General features: G+C 41.3%; 3 protein-coding genes across 3 annotated transcripts; all 3 read left to right on the forward strand.

Annotated features, from left to right (window-relative positions):
- The first annotated feature begins 4,204 nt into the window (after window positions 1-4,204).
- washc5 (WASH complex subunit 5) lies at window positions 4,205-16,207 on the forward strand. Its single transcript, XM_061081933.1, has 28 exons — window positions 4,205-4,459; window positions 5,262-5,407; window positions 5,580-5,664; window positions 5,846-5,946; window positions 6,534-6,726; window positions 6,832-6,984; window positions 7,167-7,280; window positions 7,692-7,863; window positions 8,079-8,206; window positions 8,454-8,583; window positions 8,932-9,044; window positions 9,513-9,679; window positions 10,049-10,124; window positions 10,858-10,968; window positions 11,387-11,527; window positions 12,087-12,167; window positions 12,382-12,483; window positions 12,767-12,946; window positions 13,037-13,161; window positions 13,265-13,427; window positions 13,606-13,708; window positions 13,798-13,877; window positions 13,986-14,089; window positions 14,733-14,862; window positions 14,956-15,052; window positions 15,176-15,329; window positions 15,475-15,562; window positions 15,785-16,207. The coding sequence occupies exons 1-28, from the start codon at window positions 4,274-4,276 to the stop codon at window positions 15,839-15,841; spliced, it is 3,480 nt and encodes a 1,159-aa protein (XP_060937916.1). The 5' UTR covers window positions 4,205-4,273; the 3' UTR covers window positions 15,842-16,207.
- A 155-nt stretch (window positions 16,208-16,362) lies between these two features.
- On the forward strand, window positions 16,363-20,957 carry nsmce2 (NSE2 (MMS21) homolog, SMC5-SMC6 complex SUMO ligase). The gene is made up of 6 exons (XM_061081490.1): window positions 16,363-16,716; window positions 17,138-17,250; window positions 17,503-17,656; window positions 19,603-19,694; window positions 19,877-19,983; window positions 20,608-20,957. Exons 1-6 carry the CDS (start codon window positions 16,602-16,604, stop codon window positions 20,714-20,716), a joined length of 690 nt encoding a protein of 229 aa, XP_060937473.1. The 5' UTR covers window positions 16,363-16,601; the 3' UTR covers window positions 20,717-20,957.
- A 2,881-nt stretch (window positions 20,958-23,838) lies between these two features.
- lratd2b (LRAT domain containing 2b) lies at window positions 23,839-26,006 on the forward strand. Its single transcript, XM_061081088.1, has 2 exons — window positions 23,839-23,996; window positions 24,289-26,006. Exon 2 carries the CDS (start codon window positions 24,473-24,475, stop codon window positions 25,304-25,306), a length of 834 nt encoding a protein of 277 aa, XP_060937071.1. The 5' UTR covers window positions 23,839-23,996; window positions 24,289-24,472; the 3' UTR covers window positions 25,307-26,006.
- Window positions 26,007-26,390: the final 384 nt, after the last annotated feature.

The following is a 26,390-nucleotide window of genomic DNA, read 5'->3' on the forward strand; positions in this document are numbered from 1 at the left end:
TGAAATATCTGCTGACGTGGGAGCAGGGAGACAGAGAGAGCAGAGCAGAGTGTGCATCCTGTCTAATTCCAATGAGGGAAGCCTGCTGTGTGCAGCTCTCACTTCAAGGGGCCTGAAAAAGATCAATGAGGAAGAATAGCAGAGGGACTGGCCTACAAATTGAGCAGCCTTTAATCACCTCACACAACTCACAGTGGTGTGAAAGTTCCCGCCACGAAAGGGTTTAATCACTAGCCGAGCTGAATAGAGTCAACTCGCGACTAATAAAGGGCACTCGGGGCCTAAGGGGACACGTGTGACACATGTGCACACAGAAACACACACACACACGTTTCTACATATGTGCTTCCAGACATTTCATACATAGAGCTTCAAAAAAGGACCCACTTGTAGCTGATAACAACCTCTAATTTATAAATCTCTGAGCCACTCTCGACAAAGTTGTCCAAAGTCCTCAGTGCGGTGAGCTTGCTATCACATACAGTAGCTCACAGGTGAGAGGAAATCACCATTTGTCAGCCAATTCAAGAGATTCACTGACAAATGATAATTACCTGACCCAACAGTCAATAGCCACTGGGCTGCAGGGAACGAGATCGTAGATATGCCAATGTTCTTAATGGGCAGAGATGTGAGGGTCATTTGGTCACTCTTCAGTCAATCTCTTAATGAATACACGGTGGTACTGTATGTGATAAGATTACACTCTTGACCTTACTCACATATTATCACAAGCCATCCCTGTTGAAAAAACTGCTTTTCTCAGAGGAGATTCTTCAAAGAGCAATCATGATAACAACAAGTGAAAGCCCACAAGGCAGCCGAAGGTTAATAAACAAGGTGTGTAGTGGGAGCCCTCATTAGTGAGAGCCTTTCATGAGGCTTCCCATGAAGCCCATATACAGTAGCTGACCCAGGAGCTGCAGAGAATGTGACCTTGGTGTGATGGTAAATGGGTAATAAATCCAGCGGCCGCAGGGACACCGTGTGCAGTATGTGGACAGCCAGGTCAATGAGGAGGCCAGCTATGAATCTTAATTGCACTGTCTGTCTCTCTCTCTCTCCCGTCCAACCATAAAGCGCTCTGAAATAATGTTGCTCCGGCGGCTCGGCGCGATAAGAGGCACGTCGCGCAGGACATTAAACGCAGCCCAGCTCGCCTGATGTCACATCCTCGGCCTCCCCTTCACCTGTCAAGCTCCACTTAGCACTAATGAGTAAAATAAAAATAATCTTTGAAAACACCCTCGAGCGGAGAGAGCTTTGCATATCAAGGATAAAATGCAACTGAAGTGATGCAGCTGTGTTTTATTGCAAGACTGACAGCGATTCTACCACATGAATCTTGAAGGATGTGCACAGACACGTCAGCTGCTTCAGGATTGAGATGAACTCTGGCTCTGCCATGCAGAGAGGTGACAGGATCAAACAAACAGCTCTCTCCACGTGACTGGCATTAACCTCGGGCTCACACTGCTTTAAGGAAGTGTCTGCCAGCGTCTTAGACTTATTGGCAATAAAAGTCCAATTCAATCAGAAGTTGAAGGAAACACGAGGGCGTATGCTTAACCGCATGTCGGGGATCTTGCAGTTTGTCAGCAATTTCAACCACGCTGAGACACAGTGGCTGTTGGATTCCAGTAATTACAAGTTAGGCTCATTATTTCTGCTGCCAAGCGTTTATCATTGAAAAGATGATGATTAATAATGAGTGGTGGGCTGTTAAAGTGACAGGAAGGTCACGTCAGAGGCCCTCAACAGGACATATTTCAGGCGGGTATTTCTGTCTAACAGGGGTCGTTACACTTCTTCCCTGCTGATTCATCTCTGAGCTTTTCCACAGCAGGTCGGTATAATTTTAATTCAGGCTTGTTCTCACGGACTGATCCCTGAGAATCACTGCATTGCTGTGAAAGCTGTACTCAGAGACCTTCGGTGTGGTGGAGCAGCAGTGAGAGAGAAGAACTAAGAGTGAAATGGATCTTTGTCGCCATCTAGAGAAACAAGTACATAGAACTAATCACTCTGACCTGATTTAATTCACTGTTCATTCATTGACAGTGTGTGAACCAACATAACAAACATCTATTCTCTCATTTTATCACACTTTACATCTCTCTTTTGTGCACTTTTTTTTATTTTTAAATTTAAATATTTGGCTTTTCATTTTTTTTATTAAATCTAGTTTTTCTTGACTGCATCTTCTGTGTGGGGTGCAGGTGTTTATGAGCAGCTGGGAATGCTTGTGTTTCATCTGTGCATGTGTGCTTGTTTGCACTTTGGGTTTCTTTTTGTTTGTGTGAAAAGTGTTTAAATAAAGTCTGATCGATTGATTTATTGTTTGACAATAATCAGTTTTGAATGATAAACAGGCCTGAGCTAAATTATCGATTTTAAATGAATGAAAAAGATAATTCATGGGTTGACAATATATTTTCTCCTGCTCACATCTCATTGTCAGGATTTATCTTAGGTTTTGATCATAAATCAGTATTGTCATTCAACATTTTCAATCAGGTAAAAGTGATCCAAGGTCTCAGAGGAAATTCCATAAGAGGTGGAGTCTGGCTTTATTTCTTCATTCATGGTCTAGGTTTCATTATTTCTGACAAAACAAGCCGCACACCAGGATTAAGATGAAGAGAGTAATCGATACATTTGAAGTCACATAGAGCTCAACAGAACTCAGAATATGGACTTTGATTATCAGCGATAATATTGTTACCATCTAATGTAGACTTGTAGGTGTTCTTTGCTCCTGTAGAATTAAAGAGTCAGTATGATAACAACTGCTTTCTAAGAAAAAATATGTCGATTTCAGGGAGAAATACTACACTACAATCCTCATGTGCAGTAGTGATGTCTCTGATTGGTGGAGCCTGATGTAACCATGGAACTAACCATAACATTGAAAATAATGGTGGCTCCAATTGGGTTGCTCAGCTTTACTACACTAGGTTAACTATAAACCATATGACAAAAGTATCAGTTTGCATAAATACAAACACAACATTTTGCAACATTGTGTTAACAACTAGTTTAACTTCAACAAGAAATGCTGGAAGTCGTTGAAAAGGGATCATCGCAATGGTTTATGGGATGTGTAGTTCATTCACTTTAAAAAAATCATGTTAACATGGTATATTTATTTTAATGTTTTCTTGTATTTATTTTGCTTCTATGTAAATGTTTTATAGTTTCATATCGTAGCTGGTTCCAGGCATAAAACACTCTATTAAAGATTTCCTGAAACGTCAATTGAGAAAATGAATGGGACATTTACTTCTGGAACCAGAGCCTGTCTAAAAGTGAAGCTTTATAAACCATTATTTGAGTTTCCCCCTGTAACAGAATGACAATGGCTTCAGTCAGACCTCTGTACACAGATGCCCCCGCCCGTCTCCGGTACGTTGACTGTCCCGAATCAAACCGACCCAGCCGTAGAGTCACATGATCAGTCATGAGGAAGTAAACAGGGGAGGAATTATCATCCACACAGGCAAGTCTGCTTTTTCTATTATCTCAGACTTATACATTTCTACATCTGAATATCCAAACACACACATGTTAGTTTACATCTCGCCACGTGTGGTCGTCTGCAGCGGAGAGACTCGTGAAGGGATCTGGCAGCAGCTGGATGCTAACGTTAGCTTTACAGTCATAGGGAATGCTAACAGCTAATGCTCGACTGTAAAGTAACTGTCTTCTAAGAAGCTAAACAAGTGCATTACATGTGTTTTAATGCGTCACCAAGAAACATGGACATTGTTTAACAGGGCTGTGCTAAATGCTGCAGATATTTTAGATCTAAGGTTAAAATAAGAGATGTGTCTTAAAGTAGTCTGATAGGACCATACATTTTCAAAGTCAAGGTAATACTATTATATCATATTATATTATATTCCCCTAATTGAAATCAATTTCGTTTAGGTCAGTAGCATACTTCAGACAAGACAATACAAATAGTAGTAGTATAGAATACTGTGTTAGTGTGAGTGTGTGTGTGTGTGTGTGTGTGTGTGTGTGTGTGTGTGTGTGTGTGTGTGTGTGTAAATGTAAATGTGTGCACATGCATGTTGCCTCAGAGATCTCAGGACCAGACAAGGTGTATGAGAGCACGAGTGTTTGGAAAAAAAGTATTAAAATAAACTACCTGTTGTATTCAAACATCCTGCTTTTATTGTCTCTTCTTTTCTAAAGGTTGCAACATTTGCTGAACCCCCCCATAGAGTGTGGCTGCTTTGTGCCTCCTTCTCATTCTCCTCCAGCCGCGATGGTGGACTTCCTGGCAGAGAACAACCTGTGTGGCCAAGCCATCCTCAGGATAGTCTCCAGAGGAAACGCCATCATCGCCGAGCTCCTCCGCCTCTCTGATTTCATCCCTCCAGTTTTCAGGCTCAAGGACAAAAGTGATCAGCAGAAATATGGAGACATTATCTGTGACTTCAGCTACTTCAAGGTACCATAACATTTTCTGGCTGTAAATAGTTAAGTATAGGGAATCACCTGTGGTCTGAGAGGAGGGTATTTTATATCTAATCATTGTATTATCATCTAAGTATGTGTAGCCTGGTCCCACTTTTAGGTCCATGACATTATGAGAGACACACACAACACAGTTTCTCTAAACCCAGTCCACGATGCTCCCTCTTGAGCCGAGTCTTTGTCTCCCAGGCGATAAACCAACTGGCTCAAGGCTTCATTCATTACTGAAGCATCCACCTGGTGAAGGCTATTCAGGACAATTTTGTTATATCTGCCATGTGAACTACTTATTTGTTATAACTTTTAGTATTTTTGTAGAAATGTAATATTTGTGATAAAAATTGCAGCTCAACACAACTAAACAGCTCTTTTATGAAGTTGTGTTATTTTTTTCAGTGGATTTTTGTCAGTGCATGTCTGTATCTTGTATTTTTATCTTCTTTTAATTACCTTAAACTAAATTGCCTTTAGGATTAATGAAGTATCTGTGGAGACCCTATTATTATTACTATGTATTATTATTTAATGGTTGTAAAGTTGAAGTGTGCTCATGTTAAGTGAGTCCATATTTTGTTCTGGCTTCTATTAACTGCTGTAGGTTTTCCCAGAGTTCCGAACTGTAGTTCATTGAATGATTTATAGTAGCAATAGTTCCCTAATTGAGATAACTCTATCACCCTTTTCCCATTGTTGGTAGCTTGGTGTTAATCTTGATAAAGACACAGGTATCGATTGCACTTTGATTGCATTGTTTTACGATGCTGCTTCCTCCCCAGGGTCCCGAGTATTACGAAGGGAAGCTGGAAGCCAAACCCGACCTTCAAGACCTGGATGAAGAGTTTAGAGAGAACAACATTGAGATTCTGTCGAGGTTCTATCTGGCTTTCGAGAGTGCCCACAAATATATAGTGGATCTCAACAGGTAAGACAGGACTGGGCTACTAAGGGGTTTTGTTCAGTTCAATTGCAGTTCAGTGAGAACTGTGTTTGATGCACAGATCGTCAAACTTTCTCCTTTTTTATAGAAAAACACAAAACACAATGAAGCCTTTTTGTTACAAGCACATTTGATATTATTTCCCCCTGTCCTCCAGATATTTGGATGACCTACATGAGGGTGTTTATATTCAGCAGACCCTGGAGACTGTGCTTCTAAATGAGGATGGAAAACAGCTTCTAGTGAGTAATACAGATGAAAATCAGCTTTAATTTTTCAACATTACAAGAATAAAACAATGTAACATCTTTTATAAGTAACCATCCACTTTAATACACAGTAATCAACACACCCAACCTAATTAAAGAGAGACTGCACAAGGTTTTAGGTTGATGGTGTTTTTGTTTTTGCCTTTCCACACAGTGTGAAGCTCTGTATCTGTACGGAGTCATGTTGCTGGTCATTGACCAAAAGATTGAAGGGGAGGTCCGAGAGAGGATGCTCGTTTCCTACTATAGATACAGGTGAGCTTATGAAACCCCCCCCCCCCCCAGATTTGTTTTACCTCTGTCTTAATCATTTCTAGCATTAACTTTGATGTTTCTTTGCAATGTTTACATTTACAAAACATTAGTGTATCCATGAATAGCTTACTAACCTGCTAATATTTCTACCCTGCATAGGCCAAGTGCATTAACTATGCAAACAGTGAAATGCATTAAAATGCTCAGCAAAAAATATGTTGCAGGTAGATTAGTAGTAAAGCTTTCATTTAATGTCTTCTTAGGATCTTTTTTTGGATAAGGACAATGACCGACAATAATCCGACCAATTACCCCAAAATCCATTTCCAGTTTTAACTCAGTTTTGATCAGATGTGTAGTTACTGCAGTTGGCCGTTGTAAGGCAGATTTGAATGACATACTGTATAGATATATTATTTGTAAATTTTGGTTTATAAAATAAACAACTTCATCTGGTGCTTTGACCATTATCTTTTATTATTTTGTAATATTACAAATTATTTTTAATTAATATTATTTTTATTAGGAATAACCTATTTTTCTGAGTTCTTATCAAAAGCCAATGTATTGTTTCATTTTTTTTGTAGCGCTGCTCGTTCATCAGGAGACTCCAACCTCGACGACATCTGTAAGCTCCTCCGTAGCACCGGCTTCTCCAGCCAGCCTGGAGCCAAACGTCCGGCCAACTACCCAGAGAGCTACTTCCAGAGAGTTCCCATCAGCAGCACCTTCATCAGCATGGTCATTGGGAGGCTGCGCTCTGACGACATCTACAATCAAGTAAGAAACATTTGAGATCATTAGACATCCTGCAGGTCTTACTGAATTTGGATGAGACTATTACAACTTGGGTGGGAATGATTTTTTTTCAAATTGTCCTCTCAGGTTTCTGCGTACCCTCTGCCAGAGCATCGTAGCACAGCGCTGGCTAACCAGGCAGCCATGCTGTATGTCTGCCTTTACTTTAGCCCTTCCATACTGCAGACCCAGCAGGCCAAGATGAGGGAGATAGTGGACAAGTACTTCCCTGACAACTGGGTGAGATGTTGTTATAAACAGGACTGTTCATTGGACATCCTAATCTAAATAGTGAGATTCAAGCAATATAGGATTCACTCTGTTATTTTGGGTATTCAGTTTCTTATTATGAGTTTTATCATTTGCACTGTTGCACTGAGTTGAACTCTGTGTGTGTGTGTGTGTGTTTGTTGCCTCTACAGGTTATCAGTATCTACATGGGGATCACAGTGAACCTGGTGGAGGCCTGGGAACCGTACAAAGCTGCCAAGATTGCTCTCAACTATACTCTGGAAACTGCTAATATCAAAGAGCAGGTATGAAAACCAAATTGACAGTGTCAATCTCAAACAATCTCCAACTTTTTCAATTTGACAGAAGTAAGAAGTCAGCTAGTTTGACTGGGCATAATCTAAATTAAAACTCAAGGATATTTATCACATCAGAGACTTTAGAAAGACGTTTTATACTTCGCTTGAAAAGTTAGCTGAAGAGAAGGTGAATATATTAATGAACTTGAATCAAAATTAACGGCGCAGTATCATGATTTTGAAGGACTCTGCTCTCATAGCACCACTTCAAATCAATGATCCATGCATAGTCTGTGGCTTGCACACTGCAGTGCGCGCCAAAGGCCAATAGTGGGAGTGAAAATATAATCTATCGTCTAAGATGAAAGATACTTTTGACCATATCCCTCATAATAAAAACACCATCAATGTGTTCAGGCCTCTAGATATGCAGCGGGCATGGAGTCCCTGAGGCCTCAGGTGCAGCAGCTGCTGAAGGAAGGTTTCCTGAGGGAGGAGATAATCCTGGACAACATTCCCAAACTGCTCAACTGTCTGAGGGACTGTAACGTCGCCATCCGCTGGCTGATGCTGCACTCTGCAGAGTCTGGTGAGAATCCTAATTTTTTTAAACTTTAAAACCACGAAAAAGCTTCTTTAAGGATAAATAATTAAAGTTTTACAGCACCGAAGCAGCCTGAATTTCACCTTAGTTTTGTTTTTGTTGAAAGGTTCCCTCAGTTCTTTGCTTCAGAGTTCCAGATTTGTTACTTTACTGTTGAAAAGATGATGTTTATGAAAATAGATTATTCATTTGTCTTATAGCCTACGACCCAAACAACAAGCGTCTTCGTCAAATCAAAGATCAAGTGCTCAACGACTCCAAGTACAAACCCAGGATCCTTTTCCAGCTTCTGCTCGATACTGCCCAGTTTGAGTTCACGCTCAAAGAGGTGAGAGACATCAACACTGGAAAATGTGAAGTGAGCATAACAGTGGGAAATTTGTGTCAGAGTAATTCCGAAGTAATCCAGCCAGCCGCTAGGTGTGTCTGCTCTGTTTTCTATTAGCATAGAGTGAGCCAGCATATGGCTTGGCAGTCTGTCTACAAGAAAGGACACACATTTAATGTTGTCATTACACAACTCATGGGACTAGTCCCTCCTCGTCGACTCAGCATCTGTGTTGTCCCTCTTCCAGATGTTCAAGCAGATGCTGTCAGAGAAGCAGATCAAATGGGAGAGCTACAAGAATGAGGGATCAGAGAGAATGATGGAGCTGGCCGAAGTCTTCTCCGGCGTCAAACCGCTCACCCGGGTGGAGAAAAACGGTGAGACATTGGATGAAGGGAAGGATTGCACACTTGGCAAAAAGTAGAATCAGATACAAGGAGCCTCAACCATGCAGGGTTTTGTGTTTTGAAGTCATGGAATATTTCACTGTTGGCGCAAAAACACATAAAAAAGTTTAAGGTTAGAAACTTTCCAGAGGAAAATGTTGAGGTAGGTAAGCATCACAGAAAAACTGCATAAAAGAAACACGTGGGGAGAGGTGGATTCAATCAGGCATGTTTACTTCAGTCATTGTGGAGAGAGACATTTTCTTTACTGCCACTTGTGAAACACTTTGATAACAATCTTTCTCTGCTTGTACTGCACGTCTACTTTACTCCTCACAGAGAACCTACAAGCCTGGTTCAGAGAAATCTCAAAGCAGATTGAGTCTTTAAACTATGAGGACTCTACGGCTGCCGGGAGGAAGACGGTGCAGCTCATACAGGCTCTGGTTGAGGTGAGAAACATAATGATACCTCTATCTTTACCTCACCCTGAGTTGAATGGCTCATTATTTGAATTATTTTATATATTTTTTGGCAGTTCAGGAGTAACTTTGATTGCTTTCTGTTATACATGTAGCTAATAACTGAATCCAAGCCCAACGAATGCTAACAGGAGCAACACAAATTCACAAAACCAGAATACACGATAGAAATGTGTTGTCGGCTGTGTGGATTGCTATGCCCTCCTTTTCTCCTCTTTATTCTGCCACAGACTGTTGTAAAAATAGAAACAGGCGTTTTCTTGTATTTAGCTCCTGTAACTGTTTACACAATCATCTAGTTCATGGGCAAAATAATCCTCATGAGCCAAAAATGAAATCAAGGTCGATGAAGAGTGATTTATTTTTTAACATCAAGACAATAACTGCTAAGACAATACCTGCCTTCCTTCTGTAAAATGTTTTTCTTTGTATCCTCAGGTCCAGGAGTTCCACCAGTTGGAGTCGAACCTGCAGATTTGTCAGTTCCTGGCTGACACCAGGAAGTTCCTGCACCAGATGATCCGCACCATCAACATCAAAGAAGAAGTCCTCATCACCATGCAGATAGTCGGAGACCTGTCGTACGCATGGCAGATCATTGACAGGTACTTCATCACTGATGCATTTCAAAGCCATACAGCAACACTGGTAAACAATATTAATGATAAAATAATAGGGATGCAGTTGATTCAAAGCTTTATAGTTAAATGCTGTGTAATTAACTGATTTTCTGGCATATTGTATACTTTCACATTTTCTCTTAAAATATCCTAACTTACATGTAGACAATATCAGATATGTTTTTCTCAACGTCAACCAAAGACTGTGAGCGTCTGCAAGACTTTTTATATAAACCATGAAGAAGACCACAGTGCTGAAGATGCTTTTTATTTCAGCCTGTTTTGCTTACGTTTTGAACTGTTCAGCTGATTTCACCAAGCTTTCCTTTTCTGGATTATGTTTTTTTTCTGCAGCTTCACATCCATAATGCAGGAGAGCATCAGAGTTAACCCGTCCATGGTCACAAAGCTGAGAGCTACATTTCTGAAGGTCAGGACTATTTCTGCCATATGAATACAGGCAGACAGAGATTGGATTTGTGTTTTTCTCATAAAGGGGAATTGTTAGTTGTGATAAAAATAATGATACAACCTTATTTCTATGGCTGTTATTGAAAGAAGGTTACAAAGTGCTTTGAAACAGCACTCAAGAAAATATGAAAATAACAGAAATAAGAAAGATACTGTAAAAGAACATATTAATGATTTAACCCTGATAAAGGACTTATTATCTTATCTTATTAAAAACAAATGGCATCAGTTATTTCAGACCCTCAGAGCCCCAAGGGCCAAGGCCCGGTCACCCTTAGTTGCTACTTTTAACTTAGAAACTACCATCATGTGTTGGTTGTAATCTTGTGGCTCGGATCATTTGGGCGGTAGTAACCAGTAATATAACTGGGGGCCAGAACGTGTTGAGCTTTAAAAGATCTTAAAAGAATGTTGAAATGAAACCTAATTTGATCTGGTAGCCGATGAAGGGAGGTAAGGATTGGAGAGATATTGCCCTACGCTTGGCGTTGTTTAAAATGTAAGCAGCATTGTTCTGCAGGATTGAATGGTACATGTAAGCAGTGCAGGTGTGAGAAAACAACGGCGTGAATAAGCTTTTGTAGGTCAGGAAAAGACTGGGCTGATTTAAATTATTGATTGAATTTGATTCTGATTTGTAAAAGTAAGAAGATGTCCTTTGTGTGTGTGTGTGTGTGTGTTTGTGTTATCAGCTGGCATCTGCTCTGGATCTGCCGTTGCTCCGGATCAACCAAGCCAACAGTGCGGACCTGCTGAGTGTTTCCCAGTTCTACTCGGGAGAGTTGGTGTCTTATGTCAGAAAGGTAAATCATGCTCCAAAGCAGCTTCTGTTAATCAGAGAGGAGAAACCTCCTGTGTCACTTATACATGAGCATAGTTTGCTCAATTTAAAAAACGAGCTGTGCATGCTGCTTATCATTGTTCAGGAAGTAGACACTAACAGCTGCAGCAATGATTCATGTTTTTACCACCATCTGCTTGGAAAATGCACCTGAAAAGAGCCACTTAATGGATGTGTATCTACGCTACTTCATGCTCAAGGATTTGTTCATGCTGTCGGTGCACACGATTTTTTTCTTTTTGTTTAAAGCATCTTGCACCATCTGTTTTTAGAGCTTTTTGATTCCTCTTTTCTCAAACTCCTCAAACATAAATGTAAATACTAAATAAGAATTATTATTGGTTCTCACTTTTTTTGTTTTTTTAACTTCTTGTATCCAGGTGCTTCAGATCATCCCAGAAAGTATGTTCACTTCTCTGGCCAAAATCATCAAGCTTCAGATCCACGACATCATGGAAGTGCCCACCCGGCTGGACAAGGACAAGCTGAAGGACTACTCCCAGCTCGGGGCGCGCTACGAGGTCAAACTACTGCTGTGGTTGAGATAGTCACAGGACTGTTCTTTGAAGTTCAGGATGTAACTGAACTGTGGAAAGAAATGCCTTAGATCTTATACATATTCCGAAGTTGTTGTATGAGAGGCCTGAAGTTGTACTGTTTTGATGTCGACTCATCCGCTGTGTGTGAGTCAGAGGCAATCACTATCTGAACATTTTTCAATCTCACAGAGCTTTTGATGTGAAAAACAAATTGGAGAAGACAGATTGATATAGAAACAGATTATGTTTCAGAATCATATTTAAATTACATTAAATAGAATTGGTCACGCTGATATTTAGATGGATTACTTTTAATTGAATGTGAATCTTACACGGTAGTTTTCATTTTTGACTCGAATTTCAATTAAAAAACTTAAAAGAATAGCAAAGTCCTACTTATGCACTGTAATTTTATGAAAAATGTATTTGATAATATTGTATCAATGTAAAATATTCTTCCTTTAGCGATTCCTGATACTCTGACATTTGAATGATTTCACATCTGTGTGCATGAACATGCCTCTGCTTCATGTGATGACAGGTGGCCAAATTCACCCATGACATCTCCATTTTCACTGAGGGGATTCTGATGATGAAGACCACTCTTGTTGGGATCATTAAGGTAAGTTATATAATTATCATTTATAGAGTTAGATGTATATTATTTATATTTAATGTGTCTACCTTTACTCTTTGCTTTGTGACATAATATTAAAATGTATTTGCCCTCGTTCCAACCTTCTGGCAGGCATTTGGTGCACACATCAGTCAGAGTGTGATCCAACAATAAGTGACCACATTGGATTTTATTTTTCTAACACTCTGTAATGCTTCAGGTGGATCCTAAGCAGCTTCTGGAGGATGGCATCAGGAAGGAGCTGGTGAAGAGGGTGGCCTATGCCCTGCACAAAGGATTGATCTTCAACCCCAAGTCTAAGGTCAGACATCAGATCCACTGATTATTTTCATGTTTATATTATATATATATATTAACAATATTATTAATATGCACAGTCCCTAAAAAATACAAATTATAAATATAAACTCTATCTTGACACTTTGTGTGTATTTGAGTATATGTATATGGCTCAATATATTGTACTGAAAAGGTTAGGATCTGATGTGCATGTCATCTTCCCCTGTGAGGATCAGGGATAGTAACAGTGAAGTATTAAAGGATGAACTGAACAAATAACCAATATTCTCTCATAATACTCTCAGCCCAGCGAGCTGATGCCCAAGTTGAAGGACATGGCGGCCACCATGGACGGGTTCTACAGGTCGTTTGAGTACATCCAAGACTATGTCAGCATTTATGGCCTTAAAATCTGGCAGGAGGAAGTGTCACGTATCATCAACTACAATGTGGAGCAGGAGTGTAACAGCTTCCTCAGGACCAAGGTCAGGCATTAAAATAATCCACTGTCTAGTCAGGAATAGCTTGATTGATTGATTAGACTTTGATTGATTGACTTTCCTTGCTCCGATCAGATCCAGGACTGGCAGAGTGTGCACCAGTCCACCCACATCCCCATCCCCAAGTTTCCCTCTGTGGATGAGTCTGCCACCTTCATCGGCCGTCTCTGCAGAGAAATCCTCAGAATCACTGATCCAAAGTAGGTCTCCTAAAATCTGAAGATTTAGATGTGATGAGGCATATGTGTAGATGAATGGAGCAGTATTTATAAGCTCACAGGGAAACACGTGTCCTTTCCACAGGATAACTTGCTACATTGAACAGATGAACACCTGGTACGACCTGAAGAGCCACCAGGAGGTGACCAACAACAGGCTGTTCTCTGAAATCCAGAACACTCTGGGAACCTTTGGCCTCAACGGACTGGACCGTCTGCTCTGCTTCATGATCGTCAAGGAGCTGCAGGTAATTTGCGCAATAAAAACCATACTCTATCTCAGGCTGTGAGACAAAGCTATCCCCAGGCTCTCATTGAAATAATATTCAAATCTCAGTCTGTGAGGGTGTCAACTGTATCGTCAGTGTATATAGTACTGTGTGTCTGCTGGAATATTATAATTGGCAACCTGTTTGTTTCCATAAGAACTTCCTGACAATGCTTCAGAAGAACATCCTGAGGGACAAATCAGTGCTGGATGTCTTGAAAGCAATGCTTGGTGCTGTCAACCCAATTCAGGGAATTGTGGGTAGGTATTCGTTCACATACTTCTTCTACCTGCCAGGATCTTTTTACTTCTCGGAAAAGAATCTGACTTGCTTTTCTTTTTTGCTTTAGCTAATGCCAGCAAAGTGTACGCAAACGCCGTGGCCAAAACACAGAAGATCTGGGGCCCATACCTGGAGGCCATCATGAAGGTACAGCTCCATGTTATTCTATCTGAGGAGAAAAGTAATAATAATTGGCTGTTTTTGTTGGTGAGCTGCCATAAATAAATATATGTTAAATGCTGGTGTTTGTTACAGGTTGGTCAGATGCAGATTCTCAGACAGCAGATCGCTAATGAGCTGAACTTCTCATGCAAGTTTGACTCCAAACACCTGGCTGCTGCCCTGGAGAACCTCAACAAGTCAGTCTACTCTCAATACAAAGTGCATATCATCACAATCATATCTCTGGAACAAGGCTACAATTTTGTTGTTCTGGTTGGTTATGAGGGGAAGTTGTCTCTTGTTTAAGTGTCGTGTAAAGATACTCACAAGTGTTTTTTGTTGCTTCTAAATGTTAGTAATGATTTATAATATTTAGATGATGCATGATATGTGTATTTAATTAAGTATATAAATGTTTAATTATTATTTATTTATTTTACCAAGTTCTAGTGCATTAATGAGTTAATGTTAATGCCTTTAATCTTTGTTTTTAAGAGGAAAATATGTGACTTTCCCTTATTAACTCCATCAAGGAGATACTTTTTTTCACTTTGTTTGTCTATTAGTTAGCAAGATTACACAAAAACTACTGGACAAATAATCATGAAACTTGGAGGAATGATGTGGTATGGGCCAGGAGAGAATCCATAACATTTTGGTTTTACAGTACTCAGGAAACAGGGACATATTAAGGACATTTTTTCACTTTCTATAACATAATGATAGGTTCTTTTCCACATTTTCTTTAACTTTTTAGAGAATAATGATTTCTCTATGAACAAAATTTGACATATTTTTAGCCCTTTTTAGTTCTTTTGCTGAATTCTCACTCCTTTCCAGGTCTCTGCTGGCCGACATCGAAGCTCACTACCAGGACCCATCTCTGCCATACCCAAAAGAGGACAACATTCTTCTGTACGAGATCACCGCCTCCCTGGAGGCTGCCGGCATTCACAACCCGCTCAACAAGGTGCGTATATTCCCACAGTTCCAAACACACACAGTAAACCTGTGTTTATCTTCTGCACTCTCTCAGTCAGTTTACTGTTCATTTCTTTTACAGATCTACATCACCACCAAGCGCCTACCCTACTTTCCCATTATCAACTTCCTGTTTGTTATTGCTCAGCTGCAAAAACTTCAGTATAGCAAAAACCGAGGTATGTTGTTTTTGTCCGTTTTCACAGCCCTTATCAGGCTATTAACGTTAAATAGTTATTTAGTTGTACATATATGAGTGTAACAGGACATATTCACGCTACCATTGTCTTGTATTTTCCCAGGAATGACGTGCAAGAAAGCTGCAGACCCGGTCGACTGGCCTCCGCTGGTGCTCGGCCTGCTCACCCTCCTTAAGCAGTTCCACTCCAGATACACACAGCAGTTCTTGGCTCTTATTGGTCAGTTTGTCCGCTCAGTCATGGAGCAGTGCACAAGGTAGGGCAGGAGACATTGGAATATATGCTGCATTATACGATTTAAAACCTTTTTATGACTGCTTGCTTGAACCGAATGCCATTATGATTGCAATGATCTATCCCAATCATAGCTTTATGAACTTACATTTGAATTTCCATTATAGTCAGAAAATCCCTGACATGCCCTCTGATGTGGTGGGAGCCCTGATGTTCCTGGAAGACTATGTGAAGTACACTAAACTGTCACGTAGGGTAGGTTGGCTTTCACTTTCAATGTTATAAATATGTTTTAATTGAAAGTTTACATTAACCCGGGGTGGGAGAAAGCCTGGGCTTTGATTTCTAATGATATGTTTCAGTAATATCTAAAAAATATGTATTGTTATATACTTAGGTGTCATATCGATAAATGTTTTGCTTTTTTGCTTTTTTATTGTAAGGTGTATCTCACTTTTTTCCCTCTGTGTTCCTTAGGTGGCTGAAGCTCATGTGCCCAGTTTCATTTTTGATGAGTTCAGAACCGTACTGTGAAGATCTGGATAAACCCTTCATCATAAAATGACGCTGCCAAAGGCTTTTGTTCCACAGGAAACAGTCTGACTAGTAGTAGTAAAATAAAAACAAGTATTACTAATAACATGAAAGATGGCTCTCTTCTAGTGAACCACAACACTGTATGAGCTGGTATCTGCACAATGTCAGCCATTATGAATACTATGATTCACACCTTAACTTTTTTTGTACAGTAAAATTCCAGATTGTCTTCTCTGATACAGGCCTAATGAATTGTTTACTTACATTTAATATTTTTGACCGTAAAAGTCTTAATGCACTAAGAGATTGTACATAAAACATTGAATCTATGAATTAACTTCCCAACTGTGTGTATTATCACTTTGTGCCATTTTCAAATGAAATTAATTAATAAATATTATAGTTCATAAGTGGTTGTTATATTTCTCCTCTGTTGATAATTTGATCTTGTGTCTACTGCTCATTTGCGTATTTTACTTTGAAAAGACAAACCCGGAACTTAGTGAATGCGGAAGTGAATTGAATTTTCGCGGGGGATTTGTCGTGTTTTCTTAGTTTACCTTCAACCCTGTTGTTCTAATACTGTCCTGACATCCCACAGTAACACGTGTTAATACAGCGCTGCTCCACGTGGAAGGAAAACAGCAGCACGTTAGCTCTGTGGCTAAGCTAACCAGGGGAGCAGCAGGTGACGCTAGCAAGCTAGGCTAACGTGATGCTAGCTCAGGTTTAGGTTGTGTCTGGAGGATTCATCATCATGTCTCTGAGCTCAGTTCACGCTACACTGACGAGTCTGAAGACCTGTCAGACGGACATCGGGACAGGGATGGACATAGTGACGAACGTGGCCATGGACCTGGCGGAGGCGCAGGGTGAGTTCAGTGTTCAGAAGCTGTGCTGCTGATCTGTCATGAACTTGTTGATCTATGTGCATAATAAAACTGCTGTTGAGTTGTTAAAGTCTGTAACTAAATACTTTAACTGTAAATCTTGAGGTTGTACAGTCACTTTAGATGATATGTATAATGCACATACATTTTACATAGATTGTTATTATGTAAGTAATTGTGTTTTATTTCAGAAACATGTACAGCTGTCTAACGCCCATTCTGCATCATGAGCACTTGTACTTTAACCACATGTGTTACCAAAATCTCTGTAGTTACATATTCATATTACCTTAAATGCAGGATCTGTATGTATTGGCAGTTTTACAAGTTTGATATTTGTATTTTTGCTTCAGCTAAATACTTAAATGCTTTCTCCACATGTGTGTTTGCTCCTGTGATCCAGATGGAGAGGTGCATCCAGGCGTCAAAGAGATGGAGGATATGATTCTGGAGTGTGCCAAGCTGGACAGAGAGATTAACTACTTTGTTGATGTTGTGCAACAAGTCACAACGGAGGTGAGGGGCGACCTGGCATGAACTGGCATGTTTACCTCTCTACTAAATTAACTTTCGTCAGAGAAGTATTCCTAAAAAGATGTACTTAGCAAATTAATAAATAAAAAGTGTATTTGGATTATTGAATACATGGAAGGTAATGAATAACTCTGACTTTATAGAATGGAAAGTACGAAGGTGCAAGTCTTAAACACCAGGAAAAACACTGACTGTTATTGTAAAGGTCGAGTATGACATATTTCAATTCTGTAGGTTGCCACGCAGCAGTCAGAGGCCATGTTCAACCTGTCGGCCAAAGTGAAGGAGAAGTTCACTGAGAGAATGGCCAAACTCTCAGATGCTGATCTGCACCGCCACCAGAAAGTGGTGGCCTTCAAGGAAAGCATCAAGAACTCTGTCAACCCAGGTGAGGCCTTTCCACCAGGATATAGAGTAAGGAGGTCAGGGGGTGTGCCCAAAACATGTAAACCCCAAATTCACTTCAATGCTGTTTTTCCATCGTATACAAATACCAAAAACATGTAGCGAATTATTGTAAAATACAAAAAAATCAAGAATGAACATTCACTTTGTTGCACTCAGAGCCAGAGAACACTCAACGAGATAAACAAGTTGCAAACCATGGAAATAATGTATGATATAATATAAGAATACTTTGGATCATATATATATTGCAGCAGGAATTTCCATTTCATCACATTTGGTTTGCCTCAGACAGTAGATATGTTAACAAGACTTTACCTGACTGTTGGTAAAAAGCCCTGAACAGAGGGCAAATGGGGCGTCTTATTAAAATAAAAATAACTAATCTGAGAGAAATCCAAATAAATAAATAATACTCTAATACAAGCTGGCCTAAAATCACAGCCTGTTACCGTGCATATTATGTTTTTAATAAAAAAGGCCCGTTCATTATATGAGGTAAGTCAGTAATAAAGTAGTCAGCTTTTTGGCCGACAGCTTCTGCTTGTGGAGAGTTCTGCTGCAGAGAGAAGCAAATAGGAAACAATAGTCAGAAGTTTTGGCAGCAGTGTGCAGTGGACTCAGGATTAATAACAGACTTTGAAAATAGCTGCTGTGCTTGCAGGAGAGCTTCTCAGCCAACAAGAGAGATGATAAATCTAGGGATGTATATTGTTTTCAGGATAATTAGCTTCATTTTAAATGCACAGCTCCCTCTATTTACTGTTGAATAATTATGTTTGCCTGTCACCCTGTGGCTATTATTTTCCTGCTCTTTAATTGTTGTCCTCATTATACTCCTTATTAAAAGCACGGCCTCACACAGACTTTCTGTAGACGCTGAGTGAAACTGCTGCTGCGCTCGTGTAAATTTCCCTAAGCTGACTCAGTCCCAAAAGTTGAATTAGATTAACCAGTAAAAAAAAAGTGAGAAACCTGAACTGAGATCTTACTGTGAGTAAAGTCCAGAGAATTGGCGCCGGACTTTGCTTTTCACACATGCACAACGCAGCGGGAAGTTGTCTGCACAGACTTTCTACCAGGAGGAGAAAGACCATAGAGTACTGTGCGTGTCTGAAAGCAGCTGGTGGATGTATTTTGAGAAGGATTATCCCATCAGACATTGTTATTGTCAACTGAATCGTTGTCAAAACTATCACATGGTCTCATTGTGTCGAGCATATTTTGAAGCTCACATGTTGCCCTTGGAGGCTTAAATCAAAATCTGTGAGCTGAGTTGTGGCTGTGTCATTGCTCTGTGGCCTGGATCAATTTCAGGAGGCAGCATGTAGAGTTTCTTTAATACCCAGAGCTCAGGTTGACCTTTGAGTCAGTAGCTGCACCTTAGAAAAAAACAATAGATCTTGTGAACATTATACATGGATTTAAAAAAGGGGAGAATGCTTCATGTGGGAGTGGGTGATGTTTGTTTGTGTGCATTTAGACAACTGTAAGTAATGTTGGCTAATATAATGAATCTGCTACCACCTCAGATGGAGATGTTTCTGATTTACAGATAGTGGTCCAGCTCCCATTCTAAACATACCTGTTGTAATACTGGTTTCAAAGACAGACTACAGGACTCAGGTTACAAAACACTGAAGCTGCACAACTGCTGCTGCACAAAGAGATGTTCACATGTTAATTCAAAGTTCAGGGAAACTCAACTCAGTATGCAAAACCTCAAACTGGAGAATTGCTTGTCACTGCCTCTTTTTCTTTGGCCCTTAACATTACACCTGCTGGGTGTAAAGGTGATGATTTAGTAGATGGAAGATTCACCCAAGCTCATGTCCACTCCTTACCTGCCATCTCGCCAATGATCTGGTTCATGGTTGATTCCTGTGATTGGACATTTGGAAGCAAACTGCATGTATGTTGTGTTTTCAGCCAACCGAGAGTCAGCAGAGGGCATGGAGGAGCTGGATGACGACATCGCAGTTACACAGAGCCAAGTCAACTTCACCTGCCCACTCACGCAGGTACACCACTCCAGCCATTTTGAGTTTTTTTTTAATTTACACTCACTGATTCCTGTATCATTTATAAAACTTTCTTTAAAGGTCACATCTCTATATCAGACATAGAGGAGAGAATATACAGCCATCTTTGTGATTTTGGTCTCTGTGTTTCATTGTATAACTGCTCTGTATCTGTATTCAAGGTGGAAATGGTGGTCCCAATGAAGAATAAGAAGTGTAACCACCTCTATGAGGAAGCAGCTATACTGAGCCTGATCAAAGCAAGACACAGCCAGAAAAAGAAGTGCCGGTAAGACACTGTCTCTCCCTGGGAGGACTGATAGAGAGTTGAGTCAGGTTTCGCGGCAGCAGCTGGCGTGGGACCAACATTCTGCTTCAATTCATACTTTCTTTAATATCCTGCTTTGATGTTAGAGTCAAATTAACTGCGGCTGCTCCTAGAGGAGCGCTGATGAAATCCCAGAGCTGGTCTGTGTTGTTGTTTAAGAAACCTGCCTATTGTCTGGAGCCCTGACTGCGGTCACTGCGCACACTTTACATGCACAGTTATAGCAGCTATACCCAAGAGGGCTTTCCTTGATTGGATGTGTGACCGGAGGTACAGCAGCATTTCATCAGTCGTTACTATCTCCATATTATTGCGGCTCTGAAGTGCACATCATCATTCAGGTCCTTACGGGAATCAAAGCTTTGATTCAACACTCACTCAGCATGGGTATTGTTTGAAGGTGTTTCTGTTGGACACACATCAGAATAAGAATACAGGGAATACACAAGCGTTGGCATAGAAACGGATAGAGCAAAGGGTAATCAAGTATTCGACCACTGAATATGCATGTTCAAAAAAGTTTATATATATTTCTATAGAGCTCTCTGTCTGTATTAAGTGTTTTTGTCCCTCTCTGTCCTCTAGCTGCCCTGTGGTTGGCTGCGGGAACTCTGACGTAAAAGAGTCAGACCTCATTCTTGACCAGATGCTGAAGAGAAAGATCCAGAGCCAGAAGAGAAACAGCAACCGATAGCGTATCATTAATGTCTTGTTTTCAAGACAGTTCTTTGTTAGGTTTATAATCTATTTTACCAATGTTTGAGAGAATGTACTTTGTTTGTTTGTATTTTATTTGTACCTCAGGAAAACATTACTCGAAGTCAGCCACCAGGTTAAGTTTTGTTTCAGAGTTGATGGCTTTTTGTGTCTTAGCTGGAGTGTTTTAAAATCCAGTCTTGTTCAATTCAATAAAACCTTAATTTTGCTGATAATAATAATGCTGTCCAATATGTTTTGCAATCTGGGATGGGGGTTATTATAAGATTGCTATTATGCACGATGCAGTAATTTTTCAGAACCACAAGGGAGCAGCCTCTGCACAAAGACACAAGTTTATCAGTGCGGCTGTGGCCCAGGAGGTCAGTGGTCTGATCCCTGTCTCCTCTGGTGCTTCCCATAGACTTTATATATAAAGGGTCTTTCCGCAAGACCCTGAACTCCCTGGCGGCCAGGGTGGCATAGTGTGAGCGGGATGTGTGATAGAGAGGTGTCAAAGATAGAGGCACTGAATGAGTATGTGTGTGAATGAGGGAATGTGTTTTAAATAGTTGAGCCTATTAGCCAATTTCTCAGCCAGAACAAAAAAATGTTGCTATAATCTCTGCTCAGAATCAGAATTCTTTTATTTGCCAAGTATATTTGCACATACAGGAAATTGCCGTGGTGTGGTTGGTGCACTGTACATAAACATAAAACAACAATTGGACATAAAACAACAATATACACAGTAAGTCAGATCTATTAATAGTTGTGACCATCACTGGCAATTACAAATCCAGGTGTCCATTGTAGCTTTCAACTATATGAGCCTATACTCATAATAAATGTAAACTTTGAATTCCCTGGTATCCATTTCAAAGTAAGACACTTCCTTTAATCTGCAGATAACTGATGGAGGATCCTGGAGATGACAAACGAAGTACGTCAAACACCAGTTTCACGAACTATTCGTTAACGTCTGCGTGAATGCATTTCTGCGATTAAATCTCTCACTTCCTGCCGTCTCCCGCTCTATGTGAATGGTCTTTGTTTCGAAGAGAAACAAACAAAGGCTGCGTTGAGATGAAACTAGGTGAAGCTAATCTTTTAATAACCTTGCATCAGGCATTTAGGAAAGGGGGGGGAAAGGCTCTTAATTGCTCTCTCCCTCCAAAGAGTGCGTCACAGAGCCCTAAGAGCATCAATGAAGATATTAACTGGCAACAAATGATCGAGCCAATGTTGAGTCATTCATTTCTCCGCTCGGCTTCATTTTGAATTACGATGCCATTAAACCAATCTCGTTTATTGCACGACATGTTAAGCCACAGGTAATTTTACAACAAGGTTCAATTTGTGGAAAGTACACAAACACAAACATTCACCAAATCACATTTAAAGCGATCATGCAGTTTCTTTGGAGGGAGGCAGAGCTGTAAATATCCTCAGGAATTCAATCACAGCATCACACACATGCCATGCTGAGAAAAAACAATAGATGTGCTCATATGTTAGATGAGGAATTCACACTCATCTGTTGAAAGGCTCAGAAGAGCAAGTGTAATGGCTGCCCCAAGACACTTAAAGCCTCAATGTCTGATTTGTTCGAGGAGGATTTTACCTCCCACAGTCTCCCTCTCTGGCACAGGACCCCCGGCCGAGGGAGGAAGCTGTATGCAGAGGGAGGAGGTCAGCGGCACTCGGACACGACTGGCACCTTGAGCTCTGGCTTGATCTAGGTGTTGCATTTTTTCCCCTTTTATTGAGGCCTAAACCAAAACTGTTTGTCTCATTGAAAATCAAGAGTTCCCCCTTGAGCTGCTTCTAGAGTTGAAAACACTTCTACGGACTTGTCAAGGAAACCGTTCTTTCTGTGGTTTCACTTCTCAACAAAACAATTCTTCTCAAGCGGAGTTGACTTGATCAAATCTGTGAGTGATACCAGATAAAACTCTGAAATACAAACATCTACAGTATGTGCTGTGTATCTTCCTGTATGATCATCCTGCATCAGCTTCCTGTGCTCACACTCATACACTGATGAATTTGGAGTCGGCCTATTTCATGGTGGAGACATTTTGAAATGTCACAGTGGGAAAGGTCCTGGTGTAAATAAGTAAATTAATAGGGAGAGCATTTCATAAGCACATACACCAACAGTCCCTTTAAATTCAACCGAGCTGCACTAAATCTCACACTCATAGATATCAGCTCCATAAATATGATTTTAAAAATCAAGATCCAAGAATTTGTCTCTGAGAAATTGGTAAGATTGTAAATAAAACACCCAACCTCAACATGTTAAAGAAAGTGAATAATAAAACAAAAATCCTGGATCTGCCCCTGATCTGGATTCACACCAAGCTCCTGATAATCCTTTCAGTAGTTTTTGGCGTAATCCTGCTGGTAATTTATTCAAACTTTGATCAGAACATAACTTCCTTTGCGTAAAGGTAACATCTAGTGTTGATTAACAGAACTGAATGTGAGAAGGGCATGCTGTTAATGTGTTTCTATTCACCCTTAACCAGTCACCCTCACTTTCCTTCTGACACACTGTCTTATGCTCTCTATTCATGTTGAGGTTTTTATGATTTCCACATTTTATGGGGTCATGTAGAATTTCATTTAGTTAATAAAAATATATGAAAACATAAGATATAAGATAAGATGGAGATGGGAGATTGTTGGGCCCTTTTTTCAAAGATTACAGCAACAGCACAATATACAATAGAGTTCAATACAGTAGAATAAAACTACAGTATTCAAAATAATCCAAAAACATGTAAACTTTATGTATTATTGTTTCTGACCATTTCCATTTGAAATGACATGTGTAAAATATAACAGCACACAACTTATTCGAGGTCACAATGTAGAATACTTTCTTCTGTTTTATTTATTTTATATAATGTACTAAATGATATAGATTAAAGTAGCATGTTATGGTTCTACACTTCTTAAACGACCTCCTGTGCAGAAGGAAGACTTCGTGTCACCTGACTGAGACGTCCTCCCTCTTGTCTAAAGACCGGATCCTGTCAACCAGGCAGGAAAAGGCGCACTGCCGCTTTAAATGGCAACAACACCTCCCAGCAGCAGTCACTCGATCCTGGATGAGTTCCACCGCAACGCACACTGAGCCTCATACTACAGACAGAGTGTGTGTACTGCAGAGAGAGAGAGAGAGAGAGAGACACACACAGAGGGAGCCGAGCAGCTGGGAGTGTGTTGACTGGTCTGATGTGACCACAGGAGAGTGCGAGGAGCTGCAGGTGAGTGTCTCTGCTGACTTCTCTGTGGACTGACGCGCAGATCATTAATTCTACTTCTGTGCACTTGATGGAGACCCACGTCCTCTGAAGTGTGGATGTGTCTCTCAGGAGGAATCAGAAGGTGTTTTAAAAAAAAGAAGTGCTGAGCTCTAGTCAAGATGGCGAGTTCCGCGGAAGCTGAGCCAACAGGTGTGTCCGGTCGCACCTGTTGGGAACACGCCGGCTACAAGCAGTGGTTCTATTCAGTGAGCAGTCCAGAGTTCTCACCTGTGTGTTGTGTATCTCTCTCCAGGTGTTTGTGTGTCTCCAGCTGGACATGGATCACCGGGGTCCGTCCTCGCCGCGGTGGATTAAGTGAAAACACACCGCGCCTCCCTCGGGCTCTTCCCCGGTGCAAGTGCGAGCAGGTGGATCCGGTTCCTGCGTCCGGCTCCGTATCCCCCCCCCCCCCCCCTCCTCCTCCACCTGTCACCCTTATGGGGAACCAGGTGGAGAAACTTACGCATTTGAATTACGCAGGGGTGCCCACCGCGGACCCGAATGGCTTCGACCCGGAGGACGAGGGACCGCGCATCGGCGTCTCGTACATCTTCTCCAACGACGACCAGGACGACCAGGACGAGCCCATGGACCACTACTCTTCCTCCTCGGACAGCGGGGGCCCGGGGAGCCACGAGGAGAAGCCCTTCGACCCACAGGAGGAGGTGCAGTGCGCGGTGTTCTACCGGGAGGAGAGCGTGTTCGAGAGGAGCAGCGGAGCCGCCACGCAGCCGGCGGAGAGCCTCCTGAACCGGTGCCGGCCCGGGGACCTGCTGGAGTTCGTGGCCACGGGGCAGTACCCGCACTGGGCCGTGTACGTGGGGGACTTCCAGGTGATCCACTTGCACCGGGCGGAGATCAAGAACAACTTCCTCAGCGACGTGAGCCAGGGCAAGAAGGGCCGGATCGTGAACGGGCTCTACAGGTACCGTGCGCTCCCGCCGGAGGTGATCGTGCGCAACGCCCGGGACTACGTGGGCTGCCGGGACCAGGAGCTCTACTGGAGGAACTCCGAGTGCTTCGCCGCCTGGTGCCGCTTCGGCAAAAGGGAGTTCAAGATCGGAGGGGAGATCCGGATCGGGAAGCAGCCGTACAGACTGAAGCTGCTGTTCTCCGAGAAGCAGCACCACGTCCTGGAGTTCCAGAGCCTGGAGGACGTGATCATGGAGAAGAGGAGGAACGATCAGATCGGGAAAGTGGCCGTGATGCAAGAGCTGGCCAACCACCTGAACGCCACACATGAAATCAAAGAGGAGCGATTTGTCAACTGAGAGTGGATGGTTCAGAGGAGAAGGTTGACAGACGTGAGGGAACATCCATGCCTTCCATTGAGACAACTGGGACCATGAGCCTGTGCCACAGACGTCCAGGTTGGAGCAAAAGCTATGACATCTGGAGGTGACACTTGTTCTGGTCTCAAGTGCATTACTGAACTTCATCACAAGTGTCAAAACAAATTTTTATTAGCATTAGAGTGAAAATCAGACGCCCTGGTGACACATTTCCTTTTTTTTTCTAGAAGAGAACCAAGGTTTTACACTCCACCCGACCTTCAGTGACTTGATGGATATATTCAGAGCTGCAGTCTGGTCTGTTTTTGCAGATGAAGTGAGAATCAAATTGTCCATAATTAGCTTTCTAATCCAATGAGTCTTTGCACAGAGGAGCAAACCCCCAGTGACGCACTTCAACCTGAGGAGAAGAGCCTCCTCTTGTGCCACTCAGGTGTTGGACACCGCTACAGAGACTGTGGTTAACTTGACTGTGTGTCAACTTGGAGGATCTCTCCTCTTGTGCTTTATAACTGATCATCACACAGCTTTACCCACTATGTGACTCTGTTGTTGACACGGCTAATTAGCCACGACTGTGCACTTTTAAATCGATTCATCCCTTTCAACAGTTTATTTTTTGGAATAAAATATGTTTGTATGAAGGAATATGGAAATAAATCTATATTTGAACAGTAAAGATGTTTATTTTTTATGTTTTTTAAAGAAGGGTTGTGACCTTTTACATATTTCAGCTGAAAGAGTACAGGTTATTCTATATTCGACCAAAACCCTGCATCCTTATCACAGCACTGTTTTGCACTGTGCACAGGATGTGAGAGCAGGTACAACTCCACCATCACACTCCCAGCTCCCACCCTGTTTTTTTTTTATTCTGATGTGTGACAAAGAGTGCTTAAAGCTGCTAACGCTGCCACTTTCCAGTTTTGCTCTGAATATTTGCCTCTGAGCGGCAGTTCCCCGAAAAACGACTTAAACCTCAACTTTGTTATTGGCGTGCATGTCAAGTTGTGTTTCAACGTTGTTGGACATTTTGCTCTGTTTACACCTCATGACATTTTTT

Source organism: Limanda limanda, chromosome 11 (genome assembly GCF_963576545.1).
Source record: "Limanda limanda chromosome 11, fLimLim1.1, whole genome shotgun sequence".
Classification (NCBI taxonomy): domain Eukaryota; kingdom Metazoa; phylum Chordata; class Actinopteri; order Pleuronectiformes; family Pleuronectidae; genus Limanda; species Limanda limanda.